The sequence below is a fragment of the Argopecten irradians genome, chromosome 15 (assembly GCF_041381155.1).
Source record: "Argopecten irradians isolate NY chromosome 15, Ai_NY, whole genome shotgun sequence".
NCBI lineage: Eukaryota > Metazoa > Mollusca > Bivalvia > Pectinida > Pectinidae > Argopecten > Argopecten irradians.
Window position 1 is genome coordinate 3860238 of NC_091148.1, and position 15449 is coordinate 3875686.

General features: G+C 33.9%; 1 protein-coding gene across 2 annotated transcripts in view; it reads left to right on the top strand.

The window, feature by feature from the left end:
- Nucleotides 1-13551, top strand: part of LOC138309160 (solute carrier organic anion transporter family member 4A1-like) — a 93073-nt gene extending 79522 nt beyond the window's left edge. For both annotated transcript variants that reach the window (XM_069250317.1, XM_069250316.1), the window contains exons 6-12: nucleotides 898-1098; nucleotides 1450-1539; nucleotides 2063-2270; nucleotides 2724-2883; nucleotides 3656-3825; nucleotides 3979-4043; nucleotides 4525-13551. In XM_069250317.1, the coding sequence (XP_069106418.1) occupies nucleotides 898-1098; nucleotides 1450-1539; nucleotides 2063-2270; nucleotides 2724-2883; nucleotides 3656-3825; nucleotides 3979-4043; nucleotides 4525-4985 (1355 nt within the window). In that variant the 3' untranslated portion in view covers nucleotides 4986-13551. The remainder of the gene's footprint in view (nucleotides 1-897; nucleotides 1099-1449; nucleotides 1540-2062; nucleotides 2271-2723; nucleotides 2884-3655; nucleotides 3826-3978; nucleotides 4044-4524) is intronic.
- The last annotated feature ends 1898 nt before the right edge of the window (nucleotides 13552-15449 follow it).

Sequence of the window (15449 nt, forward strand, 5' to 3'; positions counted from 1 at the left end):
TTCTCTGCAACTAAGAATGGAAGAGCACTTATAGTGCAATGGTAGCATCCTTATAGGGTTGGGATTTGAAATTGTACAAATGATAGGGCTGACCCCCGGGGCCTTAGACGGCAATAGATGCGAGGTCAAAAGGTCAATTAGGTTACTATTTTCATATAAATTACTTTGTCTCTGAACCTATGTATAGGATAGCATATTTGTATGGTATCAATAGCATCATTGTATGGTTGTGATTCAAAATTAAACTTTGGGAGTCAATTTTGCTTATTTTTCTAATTGTCAGAGTCTTGTGATAATTACTAACAAAAAACCAGGTGAGCGATACAGGCCCTCTGGGCCTCTTGTTTTTTGGTGTTTAGTTATCACACCATCCAGTTAGTTTCATGTCTGATGATCCCATTTGAATACTTGTACCAGCCATTTCTGATGATCCCATTTGAATACTTGTACCAGCCATTTCTGATGATCCCATTTGAATACTTGTACCAGCCATTTCTGATGGTCCCATTTGAATACTTGTACCAGCCATGTCTGATGATCCCATTTGAATACTTGTACCAGCCATGTCTGATGATCCCATTTGAATACTTGTACCAGCCATGTCTGATGATCCCATTTGAATACTTGTACCAGCCATGTCTGATGGTGCCATTTGAATACTTGTACCAGCCATGTCTGATGGTGCCATTTGAATACTTGTACCAGCCATGTCTGATGGTCCCATTTGAATACTTGTACCAGCCATGTCTGATGTTTGTTTGGTTTGATTTCAACTTTTACTTAGTATGAAAATGTGCTTTCTTGGGTCATGTTCGTTTTCTGTTAGTGACAAACCTTTACTTTGTTGCCCTATTTGATCAGATAACTTTGGCATTTTATCATATTTGATCTTTACAGAAACAACAGATTACAAAGAGGGTAGGGAGAAGGAGACGTATAAGACCGGGGGTCAGTTGGACCGATCCCTGGGGGAGGGGGACCAGGAGGGAGATGGGGCCAGGGACAGGAAGACAAGTATATTTGATGTGTACAAGTCTTTCAAGGTCCTTTTCATGAATCCTACATTTGTTTTTCTGACCTTGGCTGAAACAACTGAAGGTAGGTTTTAATTCTGTATCTTTATGACATAGAGTAAATCAAATTTCCCCATGCTTGATAAAGTTATGCAGTGGTTGCTTGGAAATAACTCTGTCATTTGCATTGAAGAGACAAATTCACACACACTAGACAATGATGTTATATGTCATTAGTACATGTGTTGCTGATTTTTAAAAACCATGATTTATTGAAAGTATAATATCAAGGATGCCAGTTGCTCTGAAATATCTTCTTACATGTTTTAAGAAAGCAAGTGATTAATAATTTTGCTATAGACAATAAGATACATGAAATATATTTTTTGTTTGTTTGTTTATTTGTTTGTTATGTACTACATATTCTACTTTTTAGGCTTTGTGTTGGCGGGATCGTCCACATTTTTGCCAAAATTTGCCGAAGTTCAGTTCAGTCTGCCTGCTGCTACAGCTGCACTTTATGTTGGTGAGCCTATATCTGTCTATAATCAATACGTGTCAGAAAAATAATTCTAAAAAAATATTACATTTAACTTGAAAGAAATCATTAATTTTGACCTATAACTTGTCTTTGGAGCAAAAAAAAAAAGCAATATCAGTATTAAGATTTTCCGTTGAACAATCAGGAAAAGACAAAATTAGCAGTGATATTCAATATTTTGTATTAAAAGGGTTTTTCATTACAAGGCCCTCTCATATAATATAAACTAAGGGAGATAATTCTGATAATCTAATTTTATCTTCAATGATTATATTTCCAAAAAATGAAATAATCTCCAATACTACTGTATCTCAACTCATTATAAAATAAAATCAATATTTCTATTGGAATCCACATTTAAAAACTTTAATTTTATTCATCAATCAAATTATAAATATAAGATATAGAATTTGGTAATATCAAATTTATTCGTGATTAGTAAAAAACTAACAATAACTATGCTCATATATAACATTTTTGTATACTAAAAAGTTTTCTTTGACTTTAGGAGCGGCCATCATCCCTGCTGGAGGGTTAAGTACGTTTATGGGTGGATTTATCGTGAAGAGGTTTGACTTATCTGTACGAGGGATACTCAAGCTTTGTGTCGGCCTGATGCTGACCTCCACTATCCTTGGTCTGTTTCTCCTTATACACTGTCCGAGTGTGCCATTCGCTGGGGTTAATATTAAATATGGTGAACCTAGCACTTCAGGGTAAGTATTATACATGGTATATATTTATATTCATACCTGTAATTTCATGATGAACTACCTGTAAATTAATTCTTTCTTTCTCAGCACTCAAATTTAGCAATTTATAATGTAATACAAGTTACAAAAATAAACATTTAGGGGGTTAATCATTTAATAAAAAACCCTAATGATATAAGAGGTGTTTGTATTGACTAGTGGAGATTAGTGAAATTCGAGGAAATAAATCGCAGTTGAATTGAAGTTATTTTACCCTACAGTAAACGGTTGTTCATTACTAGCATCAATTTATTACTTGATACCGATCCATATTCTCAGAGTTTATAGAGGATCCGACTGGCCAAGCAAATTCATACGTCAAAAATTATTGCATGACCTCTGAAACAATTATAGGGTATCTATGAAGAATTCATAGGTATGTAGATAATTGGAGCTAATTAGTATGTTTATTTCAAGGACCACTTTCCTCGGAAGTTTCCGTTCAGACAGTTGCCATAGAAACTGTAGCTGTACACAAGCAGACAACTACAATCCTGTGTGTGGGGTGGATGGCATAACGTTCTACTCGCCTTGTCACGCAGGCTGTTACAACATTGACAAGACAACCTCTCCCTGGGTAAATAGGATTCAACAACTCTTCTTTATAAATATAGGAAATTGCCATGTGCCTTTTGTCAATAAATTATGATTACAAATTACTTTGATAACCAGACAAAAATATGTTACCTCCCCTTAATTAGACAATCTGTATATATCTAATAACCTTGCTTTGATCAGCCAGTCTATAATTATCTCCCCTTGGTAAGATGAATCATCCCCTATCCTCGTTGAAATTGATCAATTAAGATATAATAACTTTCTCTTGGTTATTCTGTATTTGCATATTACAGAGTTATCTACCCTTGCATGTAGGAATTGATTGTGACGTTATGTGTTTACGAGCTAAACACCATACAGTGTACTTTTCAGGGAAATTGTGAATTTTGCTTACAAAATAATGACATCACAATGGATACTGCAAGGGAGGGAACTCTGTAATATACAAAGACGGAATTGATCATTTGAGATTTTGGCTGTCAACCACACTCAGCCTGATATTGACCAGCCAAAATTTTCACTTAGGTGGAGATAGTCCCTGTTCACTTGACAGACTCCCCAAGTGCTATTTTATTGGTCATCATAGTATAATATTCTACGGAGTATACCTTACAATATTCTGTAGATTTCACTATGACAAGGATGAACAAGGTTATATCTGTCAAAATTCCTCGGCTGTTTAATTTATAACCATGAATGAAAAAATCAAACCTAACCTAAGTCAGCTATGTATGTACATATACACTTTTTTTGGACAGCCATTGTATATTATTGTCACTGTATATTTTCAGTCGTATCGTAATTGTTCTTGTGTGGATGTCGTTGGATCAGCAGCGTTTGAGGCCCAGCAGGGAACGTGTGAGAGCACCTGTACTCTCCTGTCTCCTTTCCTCATTCTCAGTACGATATTCGTCCTCACAAAGTTCATGGTCGCCATACCGGCCCTAACCGCTACCCTAAGGTAAATTAATTCAACAAGTTCATAGGCTTTTAGACCATTACCTCTTTCTAAATCAAAGACTAGGGTAGTCCATTATGGAATAAGGGTTAATGAGTTCAAGGCTTTCAACGTAGAGCTTTTCTATTCTCAAGCAACTTTTGTTTCATTTTGTAGATGTGTGCCCCACAAGCAGAGAGCCTTTTCTCTTGGAATCCAGTGGACAGTGTCGAGATGTCTTGGTATGTTGCTTCAATTAGTATATGTACATATATAGGTAATGACTACATGTCATCTCAATATGGTAGTATTGGAAAAAGATATATACTGTATTCGACCCAGTAAGCGCCCAGGTCACATAAAAAATTGAAGCAACTCAGGGGGTGCTTAATAGAAACAAATTTAGACTTGCCTTTCATAAAATTTTACAAAGTAAGCCATAAATTAATTTGCAAAAGAAATTGGTAAGAAAACCAACAAATTTTTCATATTCAGTCTGCATTTAATTCAGAAATTGAAGCCTTAAAAAGGTGGGAGAGGCTTATTTGGATAGGGGTGCTTAATGGCTCGATTTGTAAAATTGAAATCCGTCATAACCAACAGTAAGCACAGTTAAAAAGCATAATATACCTTTATACCTATGTTGAGGTGATTGGGGTTCATCTTTTTTTAGGCATTTAATGTCATGTAGTACTGGTATTTTTTTATTCATTTTTTTTGTAGGATTTATTCCCGGACCCATCGTGTTTGGAAAGTTTATAGACATGGCCTGTCTGTTGTGGCAAACAGACTGCGAGAACGAGGGATCTTGTTTCTTCTACAACAACGAGAAGATGAGTTATTTAGCGATGGCCATTATGTTGTGTGGGAATGTCATTACGGCAACTTTTATCTTTCTGTCGTTACGTCTTTATAGAACAACGTCGGCAAAGATTGCAACAGATGAGAATAAACCCGCTGACACCAGTTTCAGAGAGGACGATGCATTTGCACCAGCGGAATGTAAAAGAAATTCATTTTTGTCCGGAGAGCAAGTAACAGCTGATGTAAATAGTGGTAATTGTTTTTCAGAGAACCACAACAAACTTTCAATGAGCTTTGTAAAAAAATCTGACCTCGACAGTCCAGAGTCAAGGGCGGATAGCCTGGATACGTCAAACAACACGCTGATGACGTCGTTATAGTATTGTAGTGGTGCCTGTATCATCCTCATATCAACTTTTGTCCAGCCAGACTGATTGTGTGAATAGTATTCTGTCTTTGTATTACAGAGTTAGCTCCCTTGCGAGTAGGTATCCATTGTAATGTCGTTATTTTGTGGGTGCAATTCACTTTGTTTGCTCGCAAACACATGACGTCACAATCAATACCTACCCATAAGGGCAGATAACTCTTTAATATGCAATACAGAATTGTCATTTTGGTATAACTGTCTCTTCAAAATTTGAAAATAATTTGAAATAAAGGGTAGTTTAAATGTCTTAACACTAATATAGACTGAGAATGTTGTAAATAGTGTTTTAAAACTTAGTGATTCTCATAGAACATTGTATTTATATTACAACATTTTAATTTACTGCAGAAAGATGCTGTAAAAATATTCAGGAATACCCATGAATATAATACCGTATTTGACCTAAAGAGGGCGCAGGTCGTGGGTAACTGGCGATGAGGGCGCCCTTATTAAGTTCATTAAGTCATTTGAAACAGACTATATCCCAAAAGCTTGCAGCTAGGCAGTCATCATTTCAAAGGGAACTGCCGCAATTTTGAAACGGACTATATATCGAGTTTCCCGCAAAAATCCTTTGATGTTTTCTAGGACGTGGGCTTTGTCTAGACAGAATACTGGAGTGAAAGGGAACCTGTCAACCTGTCAGCTGTCATGATGAACCAATGTTTGAAGGTTTAATATTTTAATCAGAGCAATGTTGATGTTGCTCAATCAGTTTATGAATGTGTACAATGTTATCATTAAAATATCTGAAAGCAGCGCCTCTAACAGTGATTATAGATGATAATTTTTTATATGGCTGACGACTACTACGACTGTGCCAGTCCAGGTCATTGACATTCAAACTATCTAATATCGGATATATATGTGGCTGTTATTTTATTCTGTAAATTGGATAGGAAATAAAATTCTAAAGAGAGGTAAGTGCGTTGTTTATTTAAAAAGAAATGATACAAGATAACTGGACAATGCAGGATTTTATTTTATATTTTTTTTAAGAAAAGAAGGCAGGGGAGCCCTAATTACAGCAGGCGCCCTCTTTAGGTCAAATACGGTATTGATTGCATAAACAAACAAAATCATACAATTTGTTTCCAAATATTGTTCTTATCATCACTTAACTTTTTCAAAGTTGGGTAGAACTTTAAGTTTAATGACGTCATGTACAAGAAGCCAAATGAACGATACAGGTCCATTGAACCTCTTGTTTTCATGAATGAATACAAATGAAAAAAGGTGAAAAATTTCCAACTTTTGGGAAACAGAGCAAAAGCCCAGATTTCCTGAGTTTTCTGAAAATTATGTTCATTTCTGGCAAATAAAAAGTTGTTTTTAATATTAAAAACTCAATTAAATCAATATTTTGTTAAAATATTATCAAATTTTGAAGGGACCATTCATGTTTTACAGATATATTATATATTCATATGTTGAATACCAGAGATTCTTTCTTCTATTTTATGTTATGAAAGCTATTTTTAGAGAACAATCTCAGAATATTTGTATAGACTTTATATACAATTTTAAATGCTGTTCATTTCGAAGCCAAACATATTATGTATGCATGGTAATCTTTGATGAGCCAGAAAATTGTACTGAACATGTTAATTATAATATTGAGCGGATCGACTAATTAATTCACAATATTAATTATAAGTTGAATCATTTTAAATCGCAATATCAAGCTGATATATTGTAAGAGACAATATTGGCCTGACTCATTATAAATCATAAAGTTGAGCTGACTAATTTTATCACAATATTGAGTTAGACTCATTATATTGTATCACGCTATTGAGCGAATTCATTGTATCACAATATTCAGCTGACTCATAATTAATCACAATATTGAGTTGAATCATTTTCGATCACAGAATATTGAGTTTGACTCCTTGTAAATTACAATATTGAGTTTGACTCCTTGTAAATTACAATATTGAGTTTGACTCCTTGTAAATCACAAAAATGAGTTTGACAATGTTTTAATATTGAATTGAATCATTTTAAATCGCAATATTGAGCTGACTCATTATAAATCATAATATTGAGCGTGAATCTTTGTATGTCATAATATTTAGCTGACTCATGGTATACCACAATATTGAGCTGAGTTAGTTTTTAGCAGAGAAAAGATTTTTGTTACCTGAATACCATGCTCTAAGCACTAATTTTGATGGAAGACAATCTCTGATGAACTAAGCAACTTTGAAGTCTTGATGTTAATAAATCATTTAATCATGTAGCATGTTGTTCTACCATAATTTGTGTTCATCCACTACAATTAAATACATATAATGTCCATGCTAGTGCGTAGTCAGCCTGTTACAGAGTTACCGCCCTTGCGAGTAGATATCTATTGTGACACAATATTTTATGAGCCAAGTTCAAAGTCATTTCTATGAAAAAATTGACATTTTGCTCACAAACACATGACATCACAATCAATACCTATGTACAAGGGAGACTAACTCACTATTATGAAAATACAGAATTACATGTACAGTAGTTTCAATATCTGAGTCCAGTTTCATGAACATTCCTTAAATTTAAGATACTCCTTAACTTAAATTTCTCCATAGGAAAGCAGTACAGAGGTTAAAGAAAAATTTAAGTTAAGGAGCCTTCCTTAAAATCTGTAATGCTTAAATTTAAGGAATGTTCATGAAACTGGGCCCTGGACGACTTTTGTATAAATATCTCATTTTGATGCTCTGTTTTCATACATCATTGTTTATATAGTACAGCTAATATTAATCATACAATACATGTTGATAGTATATGGTAGTATTATTTGCATAATTTTACTGTGTTATGGTTCTATATGAAGAACATCCTTATTGTATACAATGTAAATGGATTTGATTTTATATAAAAAAAGAGCTTCATTACAAGTATGATTAATTATTTCTTCAAAATGCTGGCAACTGAAAGATCTTTAAATTTTAGTGCTTTGCCTGGTTATTGAAAAGGGAAATATATTGAGTTTCATTCCACAGCAATTTTTTTGACATCCTCGATACTCCAGGGGTTTCTATAACTCTCCATATATCCAGCCCTAGACTATGTCATAGTAAAACTGGAAGCAACAGAACAGAACAGGTAATTCAGTCCTTTAATGCACATCAAAAGAGCTGTATAGGCCTAATGTTACACGGTGTTTGACTGTGTGGCTTTGAATTTGCATGGGAGTCTATTTCTTTGTAGTCTTCAAATGAAGTTTTTGCAAGCCTGTGATTGGTCAGATTTTTTCTCCTGAGCTGCCAACAGGTTTACTATGAGATAGTCCAGGGATGGATATAATATCAGTAATAAGGCAAAAAAAAATATGTTTAGGGTTACCCAACCAACCCTAATTTTTAACCCTGACCCTATTTTTTTCCACTTTTCTACAAAAAATTTAGAAAATGCGGGATTTTGATCTCAGACTCCGGTTACGGCCATTACTTTAGAGTGAAAGACACTAAAAAATATTAAAAATATTGCGACCTACCAACACTATTTCTTTGCCAATGTAACCCTTAACAGACATATTTTATTTTTGGGCCTAGTATAACCTCTGGAGACACTATGTCAAGACTTTTGAAGAAATGCTGAGGACATTATTAATCACCACATTGTTTCATTAAATTACAATCTTAATTCATATCCTGATGAATGTATTTTATAGATCATAAATAGTTTTAACACACAATTGTTCTATCATAATTGTGATATATATTGTATATGAACTGTTTTTATTCTGTAAGACATTTTTTTCTGTTGCTGTTGCTAATTTGTTTACTGCGATTAGAATTAGCTTTACATGCACTTTTAACTCATTTACCCCTGAAGACAAATTTAGACTCTTCTGATTCAAAGGTTAGACCAGTCCATTAGGAAATTTCAGGGGTGACTGAGTTAATAGGTCAATGACCATACGTCTTCGGCATCAGAGTAGACGAAAAGACACCCATACGCAATGTAGTCAGAATGGACTACTATACTAATTAATATACAGGGTGTCCCAAAAAACATGTTCGAGTTTGACGCTTTATACAAAATATTTTGATAGACTGAGGAATTTGATCTATTTACCATGAGAAAGGTAGTGATCTGCTCTGTACAACGATATATAACAACCTGGAGAAATATCTTTTTGTTAATACCTATATTGAAAATTGAGCGAAAGTCATATTTTGCTAATTTTGCGATTTGTTCAGAAAATCAATAACTTTCATTTTAAGATTGGGCGCAAGGTGTCCGCCCTTCTTTTCGATGATATGATGAATTCTGTCTTTAAAATTCCTCACCACCTCACAATTCTGTTATTCTACTTCCTGGAATGGACTGCATACATAGGTGACATTTTCATAACATTTCATTTACATAAGTAGGGGATTTTCCAACTGCATTGTAGAGTTCAATATATTCAGCCTGAATCTTCATGGTGCTAGAAAGTCACCAAAATGTGGCATCATCGATGATGTCATCATTTCTATTATGACGTAATCACACAAAATTATGATGTAATATGTACATTTGTACCCAATTAAGTTAAATGTGGATACTCCAGCTTTCCAAATCATTTTGAATTTCCATAAAAAGTTCAGTATAGTGAAAGTTATTACCTATCAAAGTTGGGACATGTTTTTTGGGACACCCTGTATATCCTAATTAATCATAAATACATTATACATGTATACTGATGTTATATTTATTGTTGATGTTGAATCTCAGGAAAACAAATGGAGAATCACATTATGTTTTCTTTTATTGTATAATAATCTCCAATTTTCCTGTTGTTTTGTGTTTATTTTTGAACAGAGAAATTGATGTTGAAATATAAATCTGTCAAATACTAATCAATTTGTACATGTATATGCATTTAATTTTTGAAATATGTCCAGTTGGTGCAAGTATTTTATGGTGTGCAGTACAGTATAAATTTGTTAATATGATGATGTTGCATGATATGTTCATAAAGGTCAGTTTTGTATAAATATAGAGTATAGATGGTTATATTCGTGGGAATTATATTTTCGCAATTTCTTGGAACATCGATATAATCGCGAAAATTTGTCCTGCTAAATATTATGAAATGATTGAACCCTATAGATGGTATCGTGTTTCCCTTCCAGCTTTTGATTGAAAGACATATTAAGATGAATGTAATCATCAAGGAAATGTTTACCGTAAAGTATAAAGAAATGTTTATTATGAAACATTCAAAATGTCAAAAAATATTTCTCTACATTATTTTTTCAATGAAATACTACAATAGTTTAATATAGATGTCATTAAAATACATTTCTTTGTCACACAAACAACACCATTTTGTTGAAAAATCTTTCTTCCTCTGTCAAAGGTGATATTCACATGTATTTATTTGATGTTAACTTTGTAAAATTCCATGGAGTCCTTCATGATAAAGGAAAAGATTATTCATTAGAACTTAAAGATACTCCATCGCCGACTGAGCATTAATAAAAATTCATCATGCTTGATTGTGTATATATATATGATTAACTAACTCTGAAATACATATAAAATAATTTGTTTTGCTTTTGTTGCCTCCACTTTTAGTACCTCATTCCATATAGGACATAGTGTCATGTACTTTTTTTCGGGATGTAATTAATTATTTTAAATACTTTTATATTCAAATATAGTATAGAGCTCATACTTTTCTATATAAATATATATAATAGTGTAAAGAAAATTCTTTTTGTTACTGAACAAAAATACCTATTCATGTGCTCCTGTGGTTAATGGGTAAACATTTGTCAGTGGTGTAGCATCTTTAATGTTCAAAATTACATGATTTTCACTCCATGTTTTAAAAAGATAAAAATTCACTGAAATGCTTTCAGAAATCAATTTTCGTCCTTCTTAGAAAATAAAGCCAAAACATTCTGAAACATTGTATATTGATTTTGACAATTGATTGTTTTTGAAAGAAGTGTCCTTCATTGAGTGGTTTGTAACAGTCTGAAAAGGATAAAGATGGATCGCCAGCTGTCAGTCAAACTGCCCAGGTTATGCACATGACTTCACATTTCGTCAAGTGTATGTTTACGCGTGTGTGTGCGAGCATAAAGCGAAGCGACATACTGCCTTGCGATGGGTCAATTGTCAACAAAAATAGGTGATTGTGCGCCGTGTTGTTAACCATGTTATTTGATTTTTGCATATTAAAGAGTTATCTGCCCTTGCTGGTAGGTATTTATTGTGATGTTATGGGTTTGTGAACGTAAAGTCATATTTGTTATAGAAAATTTGTCATAGAAAATGACATGTTTCGTTCTGACACAAAATAATGTCACAATTGAGTCCTTACCACCAGGGAAATATTTCTGTAATACGTAGACAGCATTGTTTAATTGATCAATTGTGCCAAATGTGTGTGTGATTTGTTGAGGAAAGTACTTAATTTTACCATGAATATTTTAACGAAATACTTAACTTTTATTTAAATTCTGTTCGTAAACTTAACTCTGATTTAATTTTTTGTCCGTAAAAAATAAAATATATACGTAAAATTATGAAAATGTATAATAAAAGTATTTTGCATATTATTGATATTTATATATCTCTGATGCGTCGCGAAAAATGCCGCGTGTAATGCTACCGCATTTGAGTCAAAAATCTACCTCTTTTTGCTCACCAAAGGTTAACATGTCTGATGTATTGGAATGAAATATAATTATTTCTTGCTTCGAATATCTTAAATTAGGTAATAATTTAATTAACATAAAAACACAAGCACTTCAGTGGAAGTTAGCTTCTATTTCTAAATTTTGAATAGTGTCTTTGAGTAGGCTATCATGGAGAGTTCACTGGACCAGGTAAAAAAATAATTTAACCTGTAGCACTAGCTAATAATTAAAAATTTTAAACAAATTGTAAGTTTTTGAAATGGTTCTTGAATTAAATATGTGTTTCACCATTGTTCTATGCGTGACCCTCTTTGTATTATATGATGTTCTGTCTTTGATATCTCTGATTGGTCAGTTTGTCTCCTCTGTTGATTGGTTAATTTGTGTCCCTGGTTACAATGCTATTTATATCTCAATCAACTGTTCCTTCATTGGTTGTTCTATGTCTAGAATGTCTGTGATTGGTTGATTGTGTTTTCATTTTACTGTTATTTCACTCTATGTGATACAAGACTACTATAAACCAACTCTCTTTCTTCTCCGATTTATTTTTCGCGATTTTTACAATCAAAGTAAATTTGTGAAAGATTATTATATTATATTATTATTATACCAAAGGGTTAATCTGCCAACTTAAAAGTTAGTATCCATGCACAAATGTGTTTTTAAAATGGAAATCGTGAAAGTATCTGTGAACGAAAGTTTGTTTATCGTAATTAGAAATTAACACTATCATTGGATCCATGAAAACAAAGATCACAATATTATTTGATGTTCATTGACATTAATTAAAAAAGATAAGTTTTTTATTTTACAAGAAAATGATTTTTTTTTTATTGTGTATAATGATATGATTCAACTGGAAACAAATATTATGGGTGTACATTTCAAGCATGATGAATATGCATTTTAATATCTTCACTGTACTTTGTGCCTTATATAGAATATATATTTAAGAATTCAGAATCTGCCCTTGGTTCACTTACACTTAATTTCTACCATCATTTTGTTTTAGAATATATGTAGAAGTTGTTTATGGTTACTACGGTTACCACTGAATTTTAATTTTATTCATTGTTCATTATAAAGTCCCTGTTGATTTTAGTACAAATTATCATGCAATTTAAATGAGTGATGTTGCCTTACTTTCACAGGAGTAAGCGGTAAAACTGGTGCAATTAATCTTAATTGTAATGTTAATTATGATAAATGTTGTGTAAACAGTGGCCATTTCTGTTTAATTATTCTGATATATCAGAGTTACTTCCCTTTGTTCCGTGAAAATAAGGGAAGTAACTATGGTTTACTGAAATAAATGGAATTAACTCTCATTTATCAGAATACTGTTAATATATATATTGTGTATTCTGATAGTACATCCTCAATGTTACAGTGGTTACTATCACTGTCATTTTGTCCACTCCATGATTATATGTCATAGCAAAACTGAAGGCTCTTTGTGCGACAATACATGAGAAAGGTAGTTTAGTCTATTGATGTACATTGTATGGTTTGAAGTTCAAAGCCACGTTCTGCATTATCATTTAAGAAAGACTTTGTAGGCCTGTGATTTGTCAGGGTTTTTTTCTGCTGAAACGCCTTCATATTTGCTATTACATAGTACAGGGGTGGATAGTATGACAGTGATAGTAACCCTTGGAATATTGATGATGGTACTTAGTCTAAAGGTACTTAGATAAATAAACTTATGGTATCCACATTAGATGGTACCTATATATACTTGATTATTGTAAATGACTTGATATCTATATATATTCAAAAGTGAGAATGATGGTGTTGATTCTATGATGAAATGGTCTATTTCGGTAGACGTACAGTTGTACTTTTGCAAACAATAATAAACAATTTAATATGAATAAATGTTGTCAATATCTTTATTTTTAATGTTTGCCCTTCAGCTGCCTAGCTACAGGTAAGGTATCATTGATTGGATCCTCAACACTTCAGGAGTTACTATCACTGTTGTTATATTCACCCATGAATGTCAAAGCAAAACTAAAAGCAGCTCAAAAGGGGGAAAAACCTGACAAATCACAGACTTACAGAGATGGCATGTGAAGATCACATTGACAAATACATACAACTTCAAGCCACACACATAGAGCCTTCAGTTTTGCTATGACATTTTCTAGGGTATAATGGCAGTGATAGAAGCCCCTGGAGTAACAAGGATGTGGTAATTTTTAATTTTGACGAGGGACCTTTATTTCCGTTACCTGACTTTTTCCTGAATCTTCACAATGAACTTTGGTATGTACACTACTATGTTGTATCTGTGTAAAGATTACACTATACCCAATGCTAAGGAAAATAATCATTTCACTTTTGCTTTGTTTATGGCCCACTAAACCGTTTCAAACAAAAGTACGTCCTTGCAATAGTAGATAAAAAAACAACTTACCTTGACTTGGTTCATTAGATCAACGTCCAATAAACTGCCAGGGTCATTTTAGAGCTATTGGACTTGACTATGTCAGTTGTATACGGGTATTTGCAGAATACCTGAAATGGGACTTTTAACTTAGAATTCCAATTAGCACACCATATGTCTAAAATCAAGTAAAGAATCGAGTTTCAACGTGTATGTATGTATTTTAAACGAAGTGAGGAAAACATTAGATCAGTCCGGCTAGTCTATAGCTTGTTTGACAAATTTCGTTTCGCAATAGCCTGGACGTGTTAAGATTTGTGTTGTTTTTTCTTGTATAGTGGAACTCTTGAATTGACCTTTTTATAGTTTTCGCTATATCACTGAGCATGTCGCCGAAGGTACCAAGCAACACACCCCACCCAGTCACATTATACTGACAACGGGCAAAACTTCTCCTCTTTAAATATTGAGCGCTAATTAAGCAGGAGCACAAACTATCACCCCTTTATAAAATAGACTTTGGTGTGCCTCGGCTGGGGGGGGGGGGGGACAGAACCCAGAGCTTTCCTCACAACGGCGAGCGCGCTACCAAAGGCTAATATTGAGACGGTGTCAAGAAAGATATTAAGAAAGAAGTAAGTCGTTGGTATTGGACTAGCATAATATATTATACATACATTGTAATCGCCTGTGGCCACCAAGCACCACTGTCTTTCATTGATGTACGTGATCTATCGACCGAGTTAAAGCTCGAAGCTAAAACGTGACCGTATACATGTACAATTAAAAGCTGTTACATACATGTACTCTTCTAATGTCAAACATCCTTGGTTCATTGAGGTAATTGCAGGTGTGTTTTGGAGTTTTTCGATAAGCCACAGCCAACCTATTTATATCTATTGAACCTCTCTATCTTAACATGGGAACCAGTCGTCCTGCTCCATATTTGAGCTCTAAGCAGAAGCATTTGAAATTGGCTGTGGTGGCTCCAAGAGAACGTCTTTCTTGACATCGCCTCATGCACTTTTGGTCTTCCGTTGAACGCTCGCCCCTGTGAGGAAGGCCAGGGGCGTAGGAAGCGGGGGGGGGGGCTACTGCCCCCCCCCCCCCCCCCGCCCCCAGGACGGGGGGCAAACATGTCTTTTTGCCCCCCCCCCCCCCCCCCCCCCCATTTTTCTAAAAAATGCTTATTTGAAAGAAAAAAAGGGTCCTCCTGCATATTTTTCATACTTCATTCTAGAAAATTTTCCGCTGCGCGGCGCATTTCCTAAAACGTTCAAGCACATAATGTCAAACCTCAAATAGTAAAAAATCAATACACACGAACTAGACTAAAAATGTCCATCAAGGGATTCTATGTACTATTTAAAAACGTCTCTTAAAAGAT